Source organism: Dendrobates tinctorius, unplaced genomic scaffold (assembly GCF_039654945.1).
Source record: "Dendrobates tinctorius isolate UK_male_01 unplaced genomic scaffold, ASM3965494v1 ptg000022l, whole genome shotgun sequence".
NCBI classification, from domain to species: domain Eukaryota; kingdom Metazoa; phylum Chordata; class Amphibia; order Anura; family Dendrobatidae; genus Dendrobates; species Dendrobates tinctorius.
In genome coordinates, this window is record NW_027361690.1 from 9,907,235 (window position 1) to 9,932,111 (window position 24,877).

At 46.1% G+C, this 24,877-nt stretch overlaps 1 protein-coding gene across 2 annotated transcripts in view; it reads left to right on the forward strand.

Moving 5' to 3' along the window:
• The window catches only part of AP4E1 (adaptor related protein complex 4 subunit epsilon 1), a 109,915-nt gene that overhangs the window by 78,355 nt on the left and 6,683 nt on the right, over positions 1-24,877 (forward strand). For both annotated transcript variants that reach the window (XM_073568431.1, XM_073568432.1), the window contains exons 17-20: positions 5,212-5,467; positions 16,666-17,127; positions 17,311-17,501; positions 23,498-23,655. In XM_073568431.1, the coding sequence (XP_073424532.1) occupies positions 5,212-5,467; positions 16,666-17,127; positions 17,311-17,501; positions 23,498-23,655 (1,067 nt within the window). The remainder of the gene's footprint in view (positions 1-5,211; positions 5,468-16,665; positions 17,128-17,310; positions 17,502-23,497; positions 23,656-24,877) is intronic.

Consider the following 24,877-nt stretch of genomic DNA (forward strand, 5'->3'; position numbering starts at 1 on the left):
CCAATTCCCACTCACAGCCGGCCTCCCCACCATCTCCACTACGACTCCACAGCACTTATCACTACTGAGCATGTATATAAAGTGCAGCACAGATTCATCTCCACTACGACTCCACAGCACTGGTCACTACTAAGCATGTACATAAAGTGCAGCACAGCTTCATCTCCACTATAACTCCACAGCACTGCCTCACTACTGAACATGTACATAAAGTGCAGCACAGATTCATCTCCACTACGACTCCACAGCACTGCCTCACTACTGAGCATGTACATAAAGTGTAGGACAGATTAATTTCAACTACGACTCCACAGCACTGGTCACTACTGAGCATGTAAATAAAGTGCAGCACAGATTCATCTCTAATATGACCCCACAGCACTGGTGACTACTGAGCATGTACATAAAGTGCAGCACAGATTCATCTCCACTACGAACCCACAGCACTGCCTCACTACTGAGCATGTACATAAAGTGCAGCACAGATTCATCTCAACTGTGACTCCACAGCACTGGTCACTACTGAGCATGTACATAAAGTGTAGGACAGATTAATTTCAACTACGACTCCACAGCACTGGTCACTACTGAGCATGTAAATAAAGTGCAGCACAGATTCATCTCTAATATGACCCCACAGCACTGGTGACTACTGAGCATGTACATAAAGTGCAGCACAGATTCATCTCCACTACGAACCCACAGCACTGCCTCACTACTGAGCATGTACATAAAGTGCAGCACAGATTCATCTCAACTGTGACTCCACAGCACTGGTCACTACTGAGCATGTGCATAAAGAGCAGCACAGATTCATCTCTAATACGACCCCACAGCACTGGTCAGTAACTACTAAGCATGTACATAAAGTGCAGCACAGATTCATCTCCACTACAACTCCACAGCACTGCCTCACTACTGAGCATGTACATAAAGTGCAGCACAGATTCATCTCCACTACGACTCCACAGCACTGGTCACTACTGAGCATGTACATAAAGTGCAGCACAGATTCATCTCTAATATGACCCCACAGCACTGGTCACTACTGAGCATGTGCATAAAGAGCAGCACAGATTCATCTCTAATACGACCCCACAGCACTGGTCACTACTGAGCATGTACATAAAGAGCAGCACAGATTCATCTCTAATACGACCCCACAGCACTGGTCACTACTGAGCATGTACATAAAGTGCAGCACAGATTCATCTCTAATATGACCTCACAGCACTGGTCACTACTGAGCATGTGCATAAAGTGCAGCACAGATTCATCTCGACTACGAGCCCACAGCCCTGCCTCACTACCGGGCATGTACATAAAATGCAGCACAGATTCATCTCAACTACGACTCCACAGCACTGGTCACTACTGAGCATGTACATAAAATGCAGCACAGATTCATCTCCACTACGAACCCACAGCACTGCCTCACTACTGAGCATGTACATAAAGTGCAGCACAGATTCATCTCAACTGTGACTCCACAGCACTGGTCACTACTGAGCATGTGCATAAAGAGCAGCACAGATTCATCTCTAATACGACCCCACAGCACTGGTCAGTAACTACTGAGCATGTACATAAAGTGCAGCACAGATTCATCTCGACTACGAGTCCACAGCCCTGCCTCACTACCGGGCATGTACATAAAATGCAGCACAGATTCATCTCCACTACGACTCCACAGCACTGGTCACTACTAAGCATGTACATAAAGTGCAGCACAGATTCATCTCCACTACAACTCCACAGCACTGCCTCACTACTGAGCATGTACATAAAGTGCAGCACAGATTCATCTCCACTACGACTCCACAGCACTGGTCACTACTGAGCATGTACATAAAGTGCAGCACAGATTCATCTCTAATATGACCCCACAGCACTGGTCACTACTGAGCATGTGCATAAAGAGCAGCACAGATTCATCTCTAATACGACCCCACAGCACTGGTCACTACTGAGCATGTACATAAAGAGCAGCACAGATTCATCTCTAATACGACCCCACAGCACTGGTCACTACTGAGCATGTACATAAAGTGCAGCACAGATTCATCTCTAATATGACCCCACAGCACTGGTCACTACTGAGCATGTGCATAAAGAGCAGCACAGATTCATCTCTAATACGACCCCACAGCACTGGTCACTACTGAGAGCAGCACAGATTCATCTCTAATACGACCCCACAGCACTGGTCACTACTGAGCATGTGCATAAAGTGCAGCACAGATTCATCTCGACTACGAGCCCACAGCCCTGCCTCACTACCGGGCATGTACATAAAATGCAGCACAGATTCATCTCAACTACGACTCCACAGCACTGGTCACTACTGAGCATGTACATAAAATGCAGCACAGATTCATCTCGACTACGACCCCACAGCACTGGTCACTACTGAGCATGTACATAAAGTGCAGCACAGATTCATCTCGACTACGTGTCCACAGCACTGGTCACTACTGAGCATGTGCATAAAGAGCAGCACAGGTTCATCTCTTTTGCGACCCGACAGCACTGGTGACTACTGAGCATGTACATAAAGTGCAGCACAGATTCATCCCCACTAAAAGCCGTGATCCTCAGATCAGGAACCAGAACAGACATTTATAGGCCATTTCATAATTTTCCCATAATCTTCTGAAAACATTTACAGCACATACTGCATTGTACTACTGTACCCAATGTATTATATATTTTAGCAGTTTGTCCATTTTATACCGACTCCGAATGCACAAAAATGGACTCCGACTCCACAACTCTGACTCCACAACCCTGGGTAGCTGTTTGCAGCTATACTATACATTATTACATATCAAAAATTGTTTTAAATAATAGTTACCTTTCTAAATATTCTTTAAATATTGGATCTGTTTCAGTGGGTATATATATGATTTGATGGTGTTTAAATAATGCAGTATTTAATTGTGGTATTCCACAAGATCAACGGTTATGCATACTAAAGAGGATTTTTGGACTTTCCATAAACTACCTCTATCTTATAAAAAAGAGCGAAGCCAGCGCTGCCTATAGGCAGAACGCAATACATAAAGTGCATATGCACATATTGATTTCTAACTGTATTTCAAAATGAGACACTTAGCAAACAATTGATCAATTCTTTGAGCCACCCCGCCATGTCAAGGCATTCTCATATAGGGCAGTCCTACTCTACGTTTTTTATATTGGCTGTGCCATTACGGCCTCCTAAATGTATTAAAAGCAAGATCACATTAAATGCAAACTGTACCTGAAGCGTCTCTGAATCACTCCCATGGCGCCAGAAAGGGCGAGCGCAGAAAAAGGTTGACCAGGTCCGGACATAGACATTTCAGGTCCAACCGCCACACTGCCTGACCAGCCACCACAGATGAAGGGTGAAACAGGCCCAGACACAGGTGCACAATCAAACAGAGCCTGAGGCCCCATATGAGAATGCTGTGACGTGGCGGGGTTGCTCAAAAAATTGATCAATATTTTGCTAAATGTCTCATTTTAAAGTACAGTTAGAAATTAATACTGTATGTGTATATGCACTTTATGTATTGCGTTCTAACCTTAGGCAGCGCTGGCTTCTCTCTTTTTTATTTATTATGCCTCTATCTTAGGCTTCATTGGGGGACACAGAAACCATGGGTGTATCCTACCGCCATTAGGAAGCTAACGCTTAGAATTACAACCTTAAAGAAAAAAAAAATGTTGAGTGGTAGGACTTCACTCCATGCTCACGCCTGACTCTGGGGGGAGAGGCACGAGGTGAGCAGGAGAAAAAGCGTAATGATCATCTGCAACAATGCCACAACGTTGACTGCTGTCCAGACCAGAGAAAATACTGACTAAACCATGTCAGAGCTTTGCTTTCTGTCTTATGGGCTGGGATAACAGCTGCTTATCTCTGTCTGCAGTGGTGGGCACAGATAGGAAAGGGCCTCTGTGCAAGAACTGTATATGGGCTCTATACAGTAGTGCTGTCTATGACAGATGCTGCCTGCTAGGTTGGAGGTGGAAATGGGACCCTTACCTCTTGTGCTCCTGTGGACACTGGGTTGCACCAATGATATGTCTGCCCCTGCCCCTCTGGTACCCTATCTAAAGAGACAAGAGAAGAAGATGAGAAAAAATAAATACCATTTGGCAGAAACTGGTCTGGAGCTCCTGACCCATATTTTCCCCAAAGATGAAAAGCTTGGCTGCCAGTATGTGGGTATAATCTGCTGAGGAGATTACTTCTTTTTTTTTTTCTTGGGTTGTCATTTCTAATGTCTGCCTCCTGATGGCAGCAACGTACACCCATGGTTCCCGTGTCTACGAACGGCGTGCCTGAGAAAATAAATTATACATACTGTGGGTGTAATAGGGTAATATTTTAGGTTGGCGAAAGGATGAAACTGCCAGTTGGAAGGTTTCTTGAAGCTGGATGTGATGGTATTCTTGCATCAAGTACTTCCACCATGCTGATTGGAGGTAAGGTGGGAAGCTATAGATGTAAGCAAACTGCCTATAAGGGTGGAAGGCACATGGGCTCAGTGTGATTTATACAGGGAAGCTTTGGCTGTCTTTATACTTGTAATGGGTGGGGGGCACTGGATGTCACTACTGTGGGAGGAGGGAGCCAGTAAGTCACGACTCAGGGGGCTCTGGATGTGGCTCAGGACCATCTCACAGAGATGAATGTGGCTCTTAAAGTGAAACAGGTTTGGGGCCGCTGCTGTAGACAATAGTTTCAGTTTATTGTAAGAAATTAGTCTTGCTCATAACCTGAATGTAGATGCAGTATTAACTGCAGTTGATTTTTTTCTACTTTTACATAGAAACACAGGGCTTTTGGTTGAAGGCCAACATTGCAATCACTCTAAGGGTGCGCTCAGATGGCCGCATAAATCTGCCCAAGATCAGAAAGTACTGCACGGTCTGGCGGGTGCCTCTTCCGATCCAATGTATGCAGTTGTCACGCTGGGTCGGGAGAGCACCAGCCAGTCCGAGCATTACAATTTGATCTCGACCCGATTTGTCCGCCCTAATGACTGCTTTCTAATTTCAGTTGGTATTTTCTGTCTAGCGAGGCAGATAATGCTTTAATGAAGCAAGATCTATTCATACCTGTGTGGGTGCCTCCATAGGCGTTGTCACAGGTTATTGCATTCTTTTTACCATATTCTAGTTTTGTTTTTGATTTTACTATGTCTTTTTCCTAATTAGGGAAAATCGTTTGAAGATGGATGGTGTTAGGAAAGTTTGGGGGAAAGAAGGCTACTTACTGAAAAGGGAAAGTAAAATGGGCAAACCAGAGCCTATCTCCCCTCCATTGGAGAGTGGTATATCAATGGGTGAAGATGAAGAATTGGCTGTTCCTTCTCCAGAACCATCAGTGGAACTCCTCTCCACAGAAGAGCGAGAGAAGCAGCAATTAGCTTCTACGCTATTTGTGGGCCTTGGATCGAATGCGGTTTCATTGGTACGTTCAGTTGTGTATGGGTAAAAGCCAAGTAATGACCTCTAATGCTAAAGATTGTATCCTATTAATTATGTTACTTATTGATTTTACCATGCCGGACTTAATTTTGCAGAGAGAAGAAATTCTGTGCATTTTGTCTTTTACATTTGTTTCCAGAAAGGAAAAGATACTAGTGTACACATAATTTGGTAGTATTGACTGTGTGTTTAAAGTTGTCCACTACTAAGATAACTCCCTTCTCGATCTGAATGTTTTCTCTTTTAAGATAAAAAACCCTATACTTGCCTGCCATGCTGGTGTCGATCCAGCAGTGTCGGCACTCATGTACCCGTGGCGCAGGGCAGGTTATGTCACGTGAGCCCTGCGCCCAATCAGCACTCGCTTCACTGTCCCAGCCTTGTGATGTTTAAGTAATCAAGAGAAAGGGAGTGGCCAGCCGCAACTGTCACTTCCTGTTAATTACTTATATGTCTGAAAGCGGGAACAGTGATGCCAGTGCTGATTGGGCGCAGGGCTCAGGTGACATTACCTCACGGGAGTACCGGGAATGTGAGTGCTGATACTGCTGAAACTGCGCCGACACAGGACGCGCGTATGGGTGTTTTTTATTTTATCCCTTTTACTACCTTAGCCATATCCATACCTCCAGGTCGCCTGGTACTTAACAATCTTGACCGTATGGATACATCATGGAGATTTTTCGCGCACAGAGGGTGTGTGGGTGAGATCGCTGCCAGGTGTCAACTGATTCTAACAGCGGATACCCAGCTCTCAGTGCCAGGAGCAGTGCCCGCACTGCTTTTGGAAGTTTAATCTCCTACATGCAGCATTTAGTGGGCAGGCAGAGGGAGGGAGCCCTTCGACATGATCGCGGGGGCCCGATCGTTGCCATGGTGACCTAATGTCAATATGACAACATTCGGGTCACCAGGCACTAGCAAGTTAGTTAGATCATGCGCAGTGCATGATCTAACTAACTTGTGTTTGCAGCACTGACCGCTTATAAGGTATAGCAATGCTTCTGCATTCCTGTACCTTAAACTGTGATCAGATTGCAGAAAGTAAAAGTCCCATAGTGGGACTAAGCATAAAAAAAGTGAAAGAAATTGTAAAAGTATTTAAAAAAAAATATATATATATAGTACCCATAAATAAATATGAAAAGTAAACCATCAAATGTGCACTAAAAGTATTTATATTGGGTTTTGCCGCGAAACGGAGAGACCCAACCTATAAAACTATCCCACTAGTTAACCCCTTTAGTGAACACCGTAAAAGAAAGGCAAAAAAATTTCCTTTATCATCATACCCCCAAACAAAAAGTGGAATAAAACGGTATCAAAAAGTCAAATGTAAATAAAAATAGTATCACCGAATATCATCTTGTCCAGCAAAAACAGGCCACCATACGTCTCCATTAGCCGAAAAATAAAAAAGCTCTCCAAATAAAGAGTTGCAGAAATATTTAGTTAATCTCTAAAATAGTTTGTGTAAAAGCGCCAAAACATTAATGATATAAGTGTGATATCACTGTTAGAGATGGGCGGACACCTGGATGTTCGGTACGAGCTGAACAGTTACAAAAAGTTTGCGTTCGGGTACCGAATCAGTACCCGAAACCGTACCCCAACCCCATTCACTTGAATGGGGGGGCCCGAACATCCAGTGATTGCCATGCTGTCATGTGCCTGACAGCGCGGCAAACACCGCTTCTGATCGGCGGTGAAATCATCCCTGCCGGTCAGAGAGCCGCAGTTCCAACGCTGTCAAAAGACAGTTTGAGCGCTCAGCTGTGATCGGAGGTATAAAGTTTACCTTCGGTCACTGGTGTCAGCGGTTGGGACAACTGCTCCCATCATCCGACACCTGCTGCCGCTAATAACAGCGAAAGCAGGAGCGGCTGATGAGAGTATTCATTAGCCGGCTCCTGCGCTGTAAATAAATAATTTAAAAAGAAAACCAGCGTGGGTTCCCCTGTATTTTTGTTATCCAGCCAGGCAAAACTCACAGCTGGGGGCTGCAACTCTCAGCTGTCAGCTTAAACAAGGCTGGTTATCAAGAATAGAGGGGTCCCCATGCAGTATTTTTTAATTATTTAATTTAAAGAAATGGCATGGGGTCCCCCCATTTTTGACAACCAGCCTTGCTAAAGCAGACAGCTGGAGGCTGGTGTTCTCGGGCTGGTAAGGGGCCATGAAAATTGCCCCCCAGCCTAAAAATAGCAGCCCACAGTTGCCCAGAAAAGGCACATCTATTAGATGCACCAGTTCTGGCGCTTTGCCTGGCTCTTCCCACTTGCCCTGTAGCGATGGCAAGTGGGGTTCATAATTGTGGGGTTGATGTCGCCTTTGTATTGTCAGGTGACATCAAGCCCACGGATTACTAATGGAGAGGCAGCTATGAGACACCTGTCCATTACTAATCCTAACTATACTGTGGGTACGGAAAGTATTCAGACCTCTTTAAATTTTTCACTCTTTGTTTTATTGCAGCCATTTGGTAAATTCAAAAAATGTCATTTTATTTCTCATTGTACACTCTGCAACCCATCTTGTCTGAAAAAAACACAGAAATGTAGACATTTTTGCAAACATATTACAAAAGACAAACTGAAATATCACATGGTCATAAGTATTCAGACGCTTTGCTCAGACACTCATATTTAAGTCACATGCTGTCCATTTCATTGTGATCCTCCGTGAGATGGTTCTACTCCTTAATTGGCGTCCAGCTGTGTTTAATTAAACTAATATGACTTGATTTGTAAAGGCTGTAAAGGCACACGCCTGTCTATATAAGACCTCACAGCTCACAGTGCATGTCAGACCAAATGAGAATCATGAGGTCAAAGGAAATGGCCAAAGAGTTCAGAGACAGAATTGTGGCAAGGCACAGATGTGGGCAAGATTACAAAAGAATTTCTGCAGTACTCAAGGTTCCTGAGAGCACTGTGGCCTCCGTATTCCTTAAATGGAAGAAGTTTGGGACCACCAGAAGTCTTCCTAGACCTGGCCGTCCAGCCAAACTGAGCAATCGTGGGAGAAGAGCCTTGGTGAGAGAGGTAAAGAAGAACCCCAAGATCACTGTGACTGAGCTCCACAAATGCAGTAGGCAGATGGGAGAAAGTTCCACAAAATCAATTATCACTGCAGCCCTCCACCAGTCGAGCCTTTATGGCAGAGTGGCCCGATGGAAGCCTCTCCTCAGACATATGAAAGCCCACATAGAGTTTGCTAAAAAACACGAGGGACTCCCAGACTATGAGAAATAGGAATCTCTGGTCTGATCAGACGACGATAGAACTATTTGGTGATAATTCTAAACGGTATGTGTGGAGAAAACCAGGCACTGCTCATCACCTGCCCAATACAATCCCAACAGTGAAACGTGGTGGCAGCATCGTGCTATGAGGGTGTTTTTCAGCTGCAGGGACAGGACTGGTTGCAATTAAAGGAAACATGAATGCGGCCAAGTACAGAGATACCCTGGATGAAAACCTCTTCCAGAGTCCTCTGGACCTCAGATTTGGCCGAAGGTTCACCTTTCAACAACACAATGACGTTCAGCACACAGCTAAAATAACAAAGGAGTGGCTTCAGAACAACTCTGTGACCATTCTTGACTGGCCCAGCCAGAGCCCTGACCTAAACCCAATTGTGCATCTCTGGAGAGACCTGAGAATGGCTGTCCACCATTGTGGACACCATGTGGTGCAGAGTGTACATTAATGATGGAAAAAAATGAACTTTTCTGAATTTACCAAATGGCTGTAATGAAACAGAGTGAAAAATTGAAAGGGGTCTGAATACGTTCCGTACCCACTGTATGGTAAATAAAGGCACAGCCAGAATAAAGTCCTTTATTAGAAATAAAACAAAACACACTTTTCCTTTTTTATTTAAAAATAGCAAACACTGTTATACTCGCCTAACGCCTAATTCCACCAAAGCCCTCGGTCTCTGTGTTCAGGCAGCCGAACCTGAACAGTAACACAGACTACCTTATGAAGTCCGTGTTCGGTGTCCATTCCCGAGCAGTAGGTGTTTGGCATGGACGCCGAACTTTACTGTTCGGGTTCGCCCATCTCTAATCACTGTAGTTGTACTGACTTGAAGAATAAAGCTGCCTTTATCAACTTTTCCACATGCAGAACTGCATAAAAAAAAATCCTGAATTGTTGTTTTTTGTTTATTCTGCCTCCCAAAAATCGGGATAGAACGCAATCAAAAAATGTAATGGGCCCGAAAATGGTACCAATAAAGACATCAAATCATCTCACAAAACACAAACTGTCACATGACACTGTCAGCAGAAATATGGAAAAATTATAGCTCTCAAATATTAAAACATGCGATAACACCTGCGCTTGCAATAAAAGTTGGCTGAATCTAGCACGGCCACCACTAGAGTGGCCAAGGTAACACCTGTGAAATCTGTAAGTAATTGTTTTGCATATAAAATAAAACAATCGCGGCTGTATTAGGCCCAAAAGGAGCAGGCACGAAACTTACTGGAGTCTGCCTGGTGCAGGAGAGTACTGGGAGGAAGCGCTTGATAGATGCAGAGTGTGCTTCCACTGGATGCCCGCTGTCAATAGCTGCACGATATAGCTGGAGATGAAGGTGAAGTGAACCGCCGAGGGAGCGTCCTCCCTGGGCTGAGGGGAGACCTTTGTCGCTGCCGTGCAGCTGGATGGATGAGAAGCGGCGTGCTTCGGCCGTGAGACGCCGCCGTGAGACAGCGTTGGGCACAAGAGGGGCGGGGTTAGCTTCGGGTGACATCACCGAGGGACAGGCGCTCGAAAGGGTCAGATTTCCGACACGTTTCTAAGGTGCTCGGCCCTTCTTCATCAGGGATACTGACCCGATACATGTCCTATCCTATTTATATTGGCCCCTAGCCTCTCCTGCAGCAGTCTATAACCAGTGTGAACACTCTGTGACCAATGTGATTAAAACCTAATATAAGAGATGTGAGATTTGGAATCAACCGATTCACTGAATGTGTCCTTAGAAATTAATAATAAAATACATATGTATAGAAAACAAAAAAACTTTATTAAACTGTGTAGAAAATATATAAAATATATACATAAAGGGGACAGAGTAGTGGTGATCTAAACAGACCCCATAAAGGGAATGTGGTAATCTAAAAACATCATCAAGGAGCTGCAGTATATAAATATAAAAAGCCGTTAAAAATGATTGGAATGACTTCTTTTAGGGGATCATGAAAAAGCATAGAGCTCTATTTCCTGATTAAGCCCTCTAGGGGCCAAGCAGTCCAGGGTAAAAATTCAATTTGACTCCACTCTGGACATGCGTTTGAGGTAGTCCTCACCTCTAGTGCTATTACGAACCACCTGTATTCCACAAAAATATACCCCCCCCCCGTGTAGACTTATTGTGGAGTTCTCGAAAGTGTCTAGACAGTGGGTGGCCATTAAAACCCTTTTCAAGGTTATTAAAATGTTCCTTGATACGGTCCATAAGCCTACGCTTCGTGCGCCCTATACATATTTTATTGCACGGACATTGTATAAGGTATATGACCCCAGTGGTGGGTACAGGAAGTGGAATCTTTAATGACAAATATTTTCCCGTTACCCGGGTCATGAAACGTGGTCTCTCTTTTTTTAAAATTTGTTCGGATACAGCATGAGCATGAGATCACCACTACTCAGTAGTGTATATGTATGTGTGTGTGTGTGTGTGTGTGTGTATGTATATATATATATATATATATATATATATATATAATATATTCTGCATATGGTAGTTTAATAAAGTTTTTTTGTTTTCTATACATATTTTTTTTTCTTATTAATTTCTAAGGACACATTCAGTGAATCGGTTAATACCAAATCCCACATCTCTTATATTCGGTTTTATCACATTGGTCGCAGAGTGTTCACACTGGTTATAGACTGCGGCAGGAGAGGCTAGGGGCCAATATAAATAGGACAGGACATGTATCAGGTCAGTATCCCTGATGAAGAAGGTCTGAGCACCTTAGAAACGCGTCGGAAATCTAACACTTTCGAGCGCCTGTCCCTCGGTGACGTCACCCGAAGCTAACCCCGCCCCTCTCGCGTCCAACGCTGTCTCACGGCGGTGTCTCATCCATCCAGCTGCACGGCAGCGACAAAGGTCTCCCCTCAGCCCAGGCAGGATGCTCCCTCGGCGGTTCACTTCACCTTCATCTCCAGCTATACCGTGCAGCTATTGACAGCGGGCATCCAGTGGAAGCACACTCTGCATCTATCAAGCGCTTCCTCCCAGTACTCTCCTGCACCAGGCAGACTCCAGTAAGTTTCGTGCCTGCTCCTTATGGGCCTAATACAGCCGCGATTGTTTTATTTTATATGCAAACCAATTACTTACAGATTTCACAGGTGCTACCTTGGCCACTCTAGTGGTGGCCGTGCTAGATTCAGCCAACTTTTATTGTAAGCGCAGGTGTTATCGCATGTTTTGGCATTTTCCCCTCATTTCAGTCAGGACTAGCACAGAACCTGATTTAACACGAGCAGCTCTTTTGTCACTTCCTTCTTTCATAGGAGCGCCAGTGTATCATACAATATACAGAATTCCCCCCCCCTTTTTTTCTGTGCACATACACACAGGCTGCACCTATGGCGATCAATGCACTCAAATTGGATAGAATCCAACGCTTCTCACGGATTCAAGCACGTCTACCCTTTAATAGCTCTCTCTTAGATACAAGCAACCAGGCCAGGGGTTTACTCAAATCACTGGAAAAATACCTATTTATGGAAATGAGAGTCTTGTGGGAGGTGGCTACATACACTTGAAAAATATACTCAAGCCAAAATTGTCCCTAAAGGTCTGGTAGTTTATAAATCACTAGCAGGTGATTTGGGGAATTCCAATACTCAACTCGAATGGGACACTACGTTTGCCAATTTTTCCCTTAAAATATTACAGTTTATTATTGAAAAAAGGTCAGCCAATCTTGAAAAAAACAGCCACCGGGTGGTGGAGCTTTTGGATCAGCTTGAAAAATTTGAACACCTGGATGGTCTTCAAGATTTGGTTGACAACATATTATATAGACTAAGGAATAAAGAAAAAGAAATTTACTCTGTCGCCTCATTGGGGGACACAGAACCATGGGTGTTATGCTGCTGACCACTAGGAGGCGACACTATGCATAATCTGAAAAAGATTAACTATGGCTCCTCCTCTACAGTATACACCCCTGGACGGCGTCAGCCTTCCCAGTTTTTGCTTAGTGTTGCAAGGAGGCACACCTAAAGGATTTTTCTTTTTTCTGTTTTTTTTTTTCTTCGGATGACAGATGAAGAAAAGTGGGTCTCCTCAGTGAGACTCCCGGCATGGCACCTTCCTCTACCCCCTATTATGGGGTGCCCAGTTGAAGTTGAGATGGCGGTTCCCCATGTCGCTCCTTCCCCAGTCCTGCGGGTGCTGGTTCGAAGTTGAGACCCCCCTCCTTCCCCAATTCCTTTTGGTCTTGGGTTGAGGTCGAGGCGAGGAAGCAGCCCCCTGACGGTGACAGCAGCACCCTCTCTAATCCCCCTCTGGGGGTATTAGGTTGAGACGCCGTAGGTAGGGTCTGTCCATAGCAACCTACCTTTTGTGCGGAATCGCAAAGAATTGCTGCGATTCCACACCCATAGGAATGCATGAGAATCGCTTACTTCCCGCATGTGGCTATTCCCACTATGCGCGAAGTTAAGCGTCTCATGTGCGGATGGTACCCACGGTGTGGAGTACAGGAGACTGTCCTCCAGGCCCTGGGTACCATACCCCTGTAAAAAAAAAAGAATAAAAAATAAACGGGGTATATTTACCTTCCAACGTCACGCGCAGCCTTCCCGGGTCTCAGCGTTCCCAGTAATGCCTTGCGGCAAGGTCCTGTGATGACGCGGTCTCGTGAGATCGCTATAGCAACGCGAAACCAACGTCATCACAGGTCTCGCAAGGCATCGCTGGGAACGGGAGCGTCGCTGAGACTGCGTGGGACGTCGGAAGGTAAATATACCCCGATTTTTTTTTTTTATTTTTTAATTATTTTTTACATTCTTTCTTTTATTATTGATGCAGCATAGGCGGCCTCAATAGTAAAAACCTGGTCATGTTTGACGAGTGTGACCAACCTGTCAATCACTTTCCAAGCGATGCTTCAAATCACTTGGAAAGTGCTTGAATATCGCACGCGAAAATCGCGAACATAATCGCGGTGAAATCGCACGGAAAAGAACGCGTGATTTCTGGGAAGGAGTCTGGTTCTCAGTGTCCGGATTTAAACGCAACGTGGGCACATAGCCTTAGTGTGTGACAGTAGCCAAATGTAAAAACCTGATATGAATTTTGCTTCATTGTAATCGCACCAACAAAAAGAATAAATTTGTCTAATCATTTATACCGCACGAGTAATGGCAAAAAAAAATAAGTAAAACAAAGTCTTCACCTGCTGTTGATTTTTTCATTCTGTCTCCCAAGGATCGCAGTAAGGCTCGGCGCACATTTATCCTGCGCTCTGCAATAAACCCTTACACTGGGGTTTCCGTGCAACTCTCTGAAATACGTTTTTCAGATGGAACCCCCGGCGTAAGATTCCCTATAATGAGGCGGCAGATGAAGGCACTGTGGACGCCGTCTGACCTGTGATACGGCTGTGTAAGTCTTTTTATTAGGAGTGCATAAATGTGATGTTGGCCACAGTTTCGTGCACCTCTGGGGGAAAAAAGGACACTGCTGAACAGAGGCAGACAGAGTCCAGAGTAACTCTGTGGCTTCATTATAGTGAATGGATCCATCAGGGTTTTCGTCTGAATTACGTCACTCTGAGATTTAAAGGGAGACCCTGATGTAACTGCTCAACAGCAGTTGGATAAATGTGATCCAAAATGTTTTGTAAAATGTTCCCAATAAAAGCTTCAACTCATTCCACAAAAAAGCAAGTCGTCACTCGGGTCCATCATCTGTTAACGGAAATATAGGAGGCTTCTACGTTACTGGTAGCACAAAGGCTCTGGAAATGCAAAATGTTCCTCACTCCCCAAAAGAAATTCAGCAAATTCTGTGCTCCCAAATCCAAATGCCCCCTCCCTTCTGAGCCCCAATGTGCCTAAATCACAGTTAGTGTCCACATGTTAGGCGTTTCTGTAGTGATGAGAGCCCACCTAATTTACGGGTGCATGAGCTGGGCACAATGTACAGACACTACAGCGTACTGGTAACTACAATGACAGTTTGCAATTTTCACTCGGCAACATCCACTGCTGCTTGTTTCTGGGAAACACCCATTGAGTCAAAATTGTCACGACACCTGTAGATAAATTTTCAAACGGGTATAATTTCCAATATTGGGTCACTTGAGGGAGGATTCTGCTCTTCTAGCATTGTATATGAAGTCCGCAAACTATTATAGAAAATTCTGTACTCCCGGATGCCTCTTGTATCACCAATATTGCTAATAGTGCTCCGTCCCTCCCTAGTCATATGAGGTATTTCTACATTCAGCAGAAATTGTGGAACAAATTTTGGTGCTATTTTTACCCATGTTTTAGTTTAAAAATGCAAAATCTGGGGCTAAAACAAAATTTTGTTGATAAAAATATAATTATTTTTCTCTTCATTGCCCAATGGTATAAAATTCTGTGACCCCTCTGTGGTGTCAATATGATCATTGCACCTCTAGATGAAATCATTAAGAAGTGTAGTTTGGAAAATGTGGTCACTTATGGGTTGTTCTGCTGTTCTGGCACCTCAGGGGCTTTGCCAATGGGACATGTACCCTCAAATCAGCCCAGCAAAATTAGAACTTCAATATTTATTTTTTATTTATTTACTTATTTTACTAATTCCACAGCGCTTTACAGACATCATCATCGCTGTCCCTGATGGGGCTCACAATCTAGAATCCATATCAGTATGTCTTTGAAATGTGGGAGGAAACTGGAGGAAACCCACACAAACACAGGGAGAACATTCAAACTCCTTGCAGATGTTGTCCTTGGTGGGATTTGAACCCAGGACCCCAGCGATGCAAGGCTGCAGTGCAAACCACTGAGCCACCATGCCACCCATATGGCACTTCTTCCCTCCTGAGCTGTGCACTGTGCCTCAAAGTAGTTTTCAACCACATATGGGGTATCTGTGTACTCAGGAGACATTGCACAATGCACCTGGGGGTTAAAGGTGCTCACCACACATCTAGATAAGTTCCCTGAGGGGTGTAGTTTTCAAAATGGTGTCTCTTGTGGGAGGTTTCCACTTTTTAGGCACATCAGGTGCTCTCCAAACACGAAAATTGTGTCCCCCAATTATTCCAGCAAATTTTGTATTCAAAAAGTCGAATGACGCTCCTTCCCTTCCGAGCCCTGCTGTGTCCCCAATGGTTTCCCCCCCCCACATGTGGGTTATTGGCATGCTCGGGAGAAATTGCACAAATTTTGGGGTCCATTTTTTCCTGTTACCATTGCAAAAGTAAAAAAATTTGGGTCTAAAGTAATTTTTTTGTGATGAAAAGTTAAATGTTCATTTTTTCTTTTCATATTCCAAAAATTCCTATGAAGCACCTGAAGAGTTAATAAACTTCTTTTAATGTGGTTTTGAGTACCTTGAGGGGTGCAGTTTTTAGAATGGTGTCAAGTTTGGGTATTTTCTGTCATATATACCCCTTAGTCACTTCAGATGGGATGATGGTTTTGTAAATTTTTTTTGTTTTTGTTTTAACCCTTATAACTTCCTAACCAAAAAGTGTCAACATTTTTGCTGATGTAAAGTAGACATGTGGGACATGGTATTTACTAACTATTTTGTGTGATCTAACTCTCAGATTTAAGGTAATAAAAATTAAGTTTGAAAATTGCAAACATTTTAAGCAATTGTTTGCCCCCAGATGAGAAAAACCTGTTGATTCATAGAATTATTATAACACTGAAAGAATAAGGACCTAAACACCAGTGTTCACAGCTCAGTTCTAATTTTTTGTATTCAGTAAAAAAAGAATAGATCATTCCCAAGAGAAATATTTTCCATCTTCTGTCTTTTTCCTCTGCGTTTTGCCTGTTTTTATTTTCTTTTGGGGGGGCAGTTTGCAGCTGCTAGAAGGACCACTGGCTTTGCGAGACATAAATAGGTAATTTTATTGGGTTAATGACTAATTGGTTGATGTGTATAATTATTGTGACCTTTTTATATTCACAGATGGGTAAACCAGACCAGACCGCCCAAAAGTTTAAAAGAAAGTCTAAATTTGGCAAGAAGACGAATGCACAGCTCTTGTACCCCCTAGGGGAGCAGAATCACCTAGCGCAGACACTGCCAAGTGATGTCTCATCAGCCGCTTCTAGGTTGTTACCGTCACAAGGAGATGAAGAAAAGTCAGTACAGGGGAAAGTTTCTTCTTTGTTTGCAAACTCTAACCTGGAGACTTATCCATCCAGCCCGGGTGGCAGCACAATTCTCTGTGTGCCATCCTTACCTCCTGAGCTTGCCCAGCATTCACACTCTGCAGTCACTGAGCTGGCACATTGTGGGACTCTGACTGTGTGCTTTAGTAAAGTGTGGAAAGATGACTGCTTGGTCCTTGCGTTGTTAATTGTTAATCCCACAAGTTCTGCAATTAGAAATATTAATCTACAAGTGGAAGGCTCCGAGATTCTAACAGTAAGTCTCCTCAATTACCAACCATTGCTGCTGCCAGTGAGACAGATCAGTGCAAACACATAGCGTAAAGGTAGTTGGGAATCTACAGCTGTTGATCTTGACAGTATGATAACTACAAAGATCCCAACATGTTGGAATTCCCTCTTGCTTTGGTTGCATTGCTATCATTTCTTTGTATTTTAGATTTCCCGGAGTGTTTGTTGCCAACTTGCTCATCTGGAGGCAAAAGGAATGCATCAATGCTGGGGCAGTGTACACCCTACACACCCGTGCAAGAAAGAGTTAATCCGTGGCTGTGTCACATACCTAGCAGAGTCTGAGGTGCCTTCTCAGCTTGAATTTTCATTAGACTTTGTACTTTCTGATTTTATCAGGTAACATAAATCAACTCTTGAGGCTTTCTCTGGCATTTTTTTTTTTAAATAGATCACTAATGTTGGGGTGTTGGAGTTAAAGCGTTAAGTAAAGAAAATACCTTGGTATCTTTGGCAAGTCCAATCAAAAAGATCTTCTGATGGATGCATGTAAGAGGGCCCACACTGGTGAATTCTGCCCCCCGATTACTGACAGGGCCCTATAGAGTTTAATCAATGACAGTCAGCTTAGTCTTATCAAATGTTTGAAGAAGAAGATGGCTGAGCACTGCCAGAGGGGTTTGTCTGGTGGTGTACGGAGATGGCAAACTTTGTGTTCCTCACATATGTATCTATGACATATTGTCTTTTACTGCATTATCTAAATTACTGCAAACAAATTGACTTTTTGTGTGCACAGATGAGGTTTCCAGTAATCTTTTAGAGAAATGGGAAGAGAAAACTGGCAGTGCCATGTGTGCACGAAGCATATAGAGTACTGTGCTCTTGAAAAGAAGAAATGGTATATAGTTACTGTTCCATTCCCCACTCCTCTGCCCTGCTAGTCTTTTCTCCTTGTCTTCTGCCATAATTTGCTTTTAGCAGCTGCATCCATTCACCACAGCTACTGATTGGCTGCAGCGGTCACATGCTGACCACAGCGGAAGATGAGGAGAGGAGACCAGCATGGGCATGGCCATCAGGAATCGGAAGGATGCCTTATGCTGTTTCTCATCTTTTTCTCCTTCGTCTCATTGGGGGACACAGAGACTGTGGGTGTGTGCTACTGCCATCTGGAGGCTGACACTAGGCATACAAAAAACAAGTTAGCTCCTCCTCTGCCGCATACACCCTCGCCCCGATAGCGGGCGGAAACCAGTTTTTTGCTTAGTGTCTTATGGAGGCACACGGCCGGGCATGGGGAGGCGGGCGGCCGGGCGGACCGTTTCTAAATTTAGCCCGAGGCTTCGGCCTGGGCCGCGGGCGGAAGAACCGCCCTGCGCGTGACGTCATTTTCGGCGCCTCCCCCTATCTCCAGGGCGGGCGCCGGATTAAATTGAGGCCCCGGCGGCAAGGCAGGGTAGGCCGCGATAACAGAAGAATCGCAGCCTACCAGGAGTGAGGCAGGTGAACTGAAGCACGGGGAGAGACGCACAGGAGCGGGTAAGTGCGACCCCGTCCCGGAGCCACACTAGGGCACTACAGGGTACCCTCCTACCCCCCCCCCCCCCAAACCTTTAAGGGATTTTTTGTGTGTGGGCCGACGCCAGCAGTATGTCTGGAAAAGGAAAAACGCACACGTTCCTTTATGCCGCATGTGTGTCCTGTGGGGTTATGTTCCCACGAGCGCAGACTATTAAGTTATGTGAAGCCTGCGACTCCGAACGCGCCCAGGGGTCTGGATCCCCCAGAATGGGCGTTATCACTCTCTCGGTCCATGGCTTCGCTCACGAAGGCGATTGAGACCCTTCAGGCCCTGGATAGGGGTAGAGACGACGGCTCGCCTGTTTGGGAGGGTTCATCCACCTCACAAGAGCCTCCGGCCTGCAGGGGCCGCACACTCTATAGGCAGACGCACAGGAAAAGAACCCGTACTGCGTCTCCAGGCCCCTCCGGTGCCTCAGCATCCGTGAGTGCGGCATCTCGCTCACCGTCACCATTTTCTGGGAGCGAGCAGAGTTCAGGTGATGACTGGGAAGAATCCTTGGACCTGGATACCCCGGGGTACCGGGAGACGGTAGACAGTCTTATTGAAGCAGTCAATCAGACTCTGGGTATTGACGATTATGTCTCCCTAACCGCAGGTCATAAGGTATCCTTTAAGAAGACCAGGAGACCACATAGAGTATTTAGCACTCATCCTGAGTTCGAGGATATAGTGCAGCGGCATAGGGAACGTCCAGACAAACGTTTTTCAGGACAAAAAACGCTGGGAACGAGATATCCGTTCGCATCGGAACTTTGTAAAAAATGGGCGGAATCTCCGGTAGTGGATCCCCCAGTGTCACGCCTGGCTTCAAGGTCCTTGTTGTCAGTACCTAGCGGTTCTTCCATTAAGGACCCCACGGATCGACTCATAGAAGGTTTAGCTCGCTCGGTGTATGAGGCATCGGGATCAGCGCTCTTTCCTTCTTTTGCGGCAACGTGGGTAGCCAAAGCCATGATGTCATGGTCAGATTCTTTAAACAAAGTCCTACAGGATAGAGATTTGCCGACGGAAGTGGCTGATAGCAAGTCAGATCGCGGTGGCGGGTGACTATTTAATTAATGCATCCTTGGATGCGGCTAATGGCGCGGCTCTAGCGGCAGCAAATGCAATCGCCATTAGGAGAGCCTTGTGGTTAAGGTTATGGCGAGCTGATTCTATTTCTAAGAAGTCTTTGACTTCCCTGCCTTTTCAGGGTAATCGGCTATTCGGGGAGAAATTAGACATGCTCATTTCAGATGCTACAGGGGGAAAAAGCAGCTTCCTTCCACAGCAAAAGACTAGGCCGCTTTTTCGTCAACCTCAGGCGCGCTTTCGAGCATTTCGCACCCCTGGGTGGATGGCAGTGGCCAATACCTCCGCCCCAGCTCGCTATAGCCAAGACAAGGAGCGTCAGGTCACGTATAGAACCAACCCGCTGGGTAGGATGCGGGGCCGCCCGCCCAGATCAAGGGGGGCCAGGTCCCAGAAGCCCTCAGCGAAATGACTCGAGGCATCTAGTAGCCGAGGACAGCAGAGTAGGCGGACGTCTGCGCAGGTTCTGCCGCGTCTGGGTCGCGGTGGCACGCGACGCATGGGTGGCAGAATTAGTGTGTTCTGGGTACAAAATAGAGTTTGTCAAAGATCCGCCAAGACGATTTTTTCTTTCCCGGCTACCCAAAACGGAATCCCGGGCAGAGGCATTGCTAGGGGCCATCGAGGTGTTGCGGCGCAACGGGGTCATTGTCCCTGTACCAGAGTGTGAGAAGACCCAAGGATTTTATTCCAATCTGTTCGCAGTCCCCAAGAAGGGCGGAATAGTAAGGCCGGTTCTGGACTTAAAGCTCCTGAACAGGTTCATCAGGGTCAGGCGTTTTCGCATGGAATCTCTCCGGTCGGTCATATCGTCCATGGAGCACGGAGAATATTTGGCCTCGATTGATGTCCAGGATGCCTACCTGCACATCCCTATTTTTCCCCCGCATCAAAGGTTCCTTCGGTTTGCAATCGATGGCCGGCATTTTCAATTTGTGGCCCTACCTTTCGGGTTGGCCACGGCCCCCAGGATATTAACGAAAGTGATGGCGGTCGTCATGGCCGTTCTAGATTCTCGGGGCATAGTGGTTTTGCCGTACTTAGACGACCTCTTAGTAAAGGGGCCGTCCTTTCGGGCATGCGAGGAGAATGTCAGCATCACACTGGATACCCTAGCTCGCCTAGGATGGTTGATCAACGGGAGAAATCATCCCTTACCCCAGCTCAGAGGATTCTATTCCTGGGGATGATTTTCGACACTTCCCGAGGGTTGGTAATTCTCCCTCAGGACAAGGCTTGGGTGCTCCGGCAGGGAGTCCGAAGTCTTCAACAACCGGGCCCTCACACTATTCGGTTCGGGATGAGGGTTCTAGGAAGGATGGTGGCGGCGATGGAAGCAATTCCGTTTGCTCAATTTCATCTCCGTCCCCTGCAGCATGCTCTCTTAGCGGCTTGGGACAGGAGTCCGTTCTCCCTCGATCATCAGTGCAGGTTGCCCTCTCAGGTTCGACGGGTGCTTCAATGGTGGACACGCGACTCCTCTCTTCGTCAGGGAAGCCTTTTCCCCCAGATCATTGGTTGGTGATCACGACTGATGCAAGTCTTTTCGGCTGGGGGGGCAATCTTCCGGCATCACACGGCCCAGGGGCAATGGTCGCCTCAGGAGGCTCGTCTTCCGATCAACCTGTTGGAGATTCGAGCGGTGCAGTTAGCGCTGCAGCGTTTTCAGCACTTGCTAGCAGGACGTCCAGTCCGGGTTCAGTCAGACAACGCCACGGCAGTGGCGTACGTGAATCACCAGGGAGGCACGCGCAGCAGGGCAACCATGCGCGAGATAGAGCATGTGCTCCGTTGGGCCGAGAGGCACCACTCGGTAATCTCAGCAGTTCACATACCAGGTGTGGAAAATTGGGCAGCAGATTTCCTAAGCCGGCAGGGCGTCGCGGCCGGGGAATGGTCCCTTCACCCCGAGGTCTTCCAGCAGATTTGCCAACGGTGGGGGACTCCAGACGTGGATCTGATGGCGTCCAGGGAGAACGCCAAGGTGGGCACGTTTGTCGCTCGGTCTCAGGACCCGCGAGCAATCGTGGTGGATGCGTTGGTCCTACCGTGGAGCCAGTTTCGGCTCCCATACCTGTTTCCCCCACTGCTGCTTCTCCCAAGGGTCATCAGAAAGATCAAGACAGAGGGGGTCCCGGCAATTCTGCTGGCCCCGGACTGGCCCCGTCGAGTATGGTACGCGGATCTAGAGCAGCTTCTCGCAGACGTGCCTTGGCGTCTACCGGAACGGCCAGACTTACTGTCTCAGGGGCCGATCTGCCACCCGAACTTAGGGGCCCTGGCTTTGACGGCATGGCCGTTGAATCTTGGATTCTGACCCAGGCGGGATTTGGGCGTGAAGTGGTTGCGACAATGGTTAGCGCCCGGAAGCCGGCCTCGGCGAGAATTTATCATAACACTTGGAAGGTTTTCTTTCATTGGTGTCGAGAACACGGGGTTGCGCCATTATCCTTTTCGGTCCCCAACATCCTGGCTTTTCTGCAGTCCGACCTAGACGCAGGTTTGGCGCCGAGTTCCCTTAGGAGGCAGATATCGGCCTTGTCGGTCCTTTTTCAGCGAAAGATCGCTACCAATATGCAGGTCAGGACGTTCATTCAGGGGGTCTCTCATTTGGTGCCCCCCTATAGAGCACCCATAGATGCCTGGGACCTTAACCTGGTCCTGGGTGTCCTACAGGAAGCCCCGTTTGAACCGTTACAGGAAATTTCATTGTCATATCTCTCCAGGAAGGTTGTATTCTTGGTAGCCATAACTTCCATTAGGCGGGTCTCGGAGTTAGGAGCATTATCTTGCAGAGCTCCTTTTCTGACTTTTTTTAAGGATAAAGTATCCAACAGGGATAGGGGCGCACTCTACTCGGGCAGTTGGCGCCTCTTGGGCGCTTCGGCACCAGGCTTCGGCAGAGCAGGTATGCAAAGCAGCAACCTGGTCCAGCCTGCACACTTTTTGTAAGCATTACAGTGTGCATACTCAGGCCTCGTCGGATGCGAGCCTGGGTAGGAAAATTCTCCAAGCAGCAGTGGCACACCTTTAGACAGGAGGGCATGCGGCTTGGATCGGTGAGTTGTCCTCCCACCCAGGGACTGCTTTAGGACGTCCCACAGTCTCTGTGTCCCCCAATGAGACGAAGGAGAAACATGGATTTTTGTGAGTACTCACCGTAAAATCCTTTTCTCCGAGACGCTCATTGGGGGACACAGCACCCACCCTGATAGCCAGTTGGCTCTTGTTTATTTAATTAGTATAATTCCTTATTTAATGTAGGGTGGTCCTTTTTAAGACATATGATTTTCTGCGTTAAGGCTAAGTTATGGATGTTCTCCTGCTGCTTTTGCACTAAACTGGTTTCCGCCCGCTATCGGGGCGAGGGTGTATGCGGCGGAGGAGGAGCTAACTTGTTTTTTGTATGCCTAGTGTCATCCTTCAGACGGCAGTAGCACACACCCACAGTCTCTGTGTCCCCCAATGAGCGTCTCGGAGAAAAGGATTTTACGGTGAGTACTCACAAAAATCCATGTTTTATTATTATTTATTTATTTATTTATTTTTTTACCAAACTGGTGTTGGGGACATGGGTAACATTGACGAAAGAGGTGATTGACCCCTTGAATCAGCATTGACTTGCCTAAATAAGAATTTTTGGAAAGAAAAGGAAATTTATATTATCTGTCTGTAAAGCACTGTTATCTGCATTGTGCATGTGGGTGTAATTAGGTTTGCCTCTTCTTTTCTCCAGGCCTCTTATGATTTCAACAGAAGAGTTTGGTACAATGTGGCTGGCATTATCTAATGATGTTAAAGGGAGAATTCAGGTCTCCAGTCCACCGCAGCCCCTTTCTGAAATATTGCTTCAAGCTCAGCAAGCAATGAACGTTCATGTTGTGGAGGTTATAGGTAAGTGATGGGGAGCAGCCAGTGCCTTGTATTTCTGCCAGCACTGCTACTTCTGCTTAATGATTTGCTTCTTGTAGTCATTAGATCAGAGCTAGAAGATGTCTATTTTAGATACTTTCTGCTCTTCCACAAACCTTGCTCAGCAGTCCCAGGTGAAATCGAGGGGTTTGAGAAAAGAAATCCATTTCTGACATAAAAAGGTGAGGAGGATCCCCCACCACCTCACCAAGTCAAGTTCATAATGAATGAACTTTCTGTATGGTTCGCTCACCTTTTCACATGTGTCTGAAACAGCACCATAAAAACAAGGTCATGTGACAAATCGCATACTTTACGCCACATGACCGTCCACTCCCAGCGCATCCTCACAGCGTGCAGTGCAAGCAACGTGAGGATTCATGAGTCTGCAGTCTTCTACACCAAGGCTGGATAACCCCTTTAAGAGTGATTTGTTTTTATGGTGCTGTGTAGCCTTGTTCCGACTAGACGTGTACAAGCTCTCTCAAACTTGTGTTGAGTGAGGCTGTGCACGTCTAGTTGGCATATGACCACGTGTATGCATATCATATACTTGTGGTCATGCGCCCGCCACTCACGGCGCCGGCACGGGAGAATCCTCACTGCGCACAGTGCTTATGATGTGAGCATTCACTAGTCAGTGGACAACCCAAGATTCGATTACTGTTAGAATCTCCAACAAACAGTGTGGGCCTTTTACAGGGCCTTTTGAAAGCTCACAACATATATATATTTATAATCCAGTATATAGACAAATAATCTCTGATATGGTCATTACAATAAAAGTCTTTGAGGTAGATATCTACAGAACACTGCATTAAGGGCTAACATCATCAGATTCCTACATACATTATGCTGGACTTCTATCAGTCCTGTGTTTCAGCTTTCCTCCTTGGGAAAAGACTGCTTAGTCCACTAGTCCTTCAGAAAAGTTCCACAATATACTCTGTTGTTCGGCATTTCTGTATTGTTGCTATGGTAGCCATAGGTGGTCTGGCTGTGAATATCAGCAGCTGGGATCTTCTTCCATTCTCTGCATTTCACACATAAGAAAATAGCCATTGTTACTACCATAAGAACAGTTAACATGAGATATTTCCATCATTGTGACCAGAACCGTCTTTAATCACTGACCCAAAAATGGGGAATGGTTGCGTTACAAGAATGGACATGATAGTGTGTGGGTACAGAATCGCAAACAGGG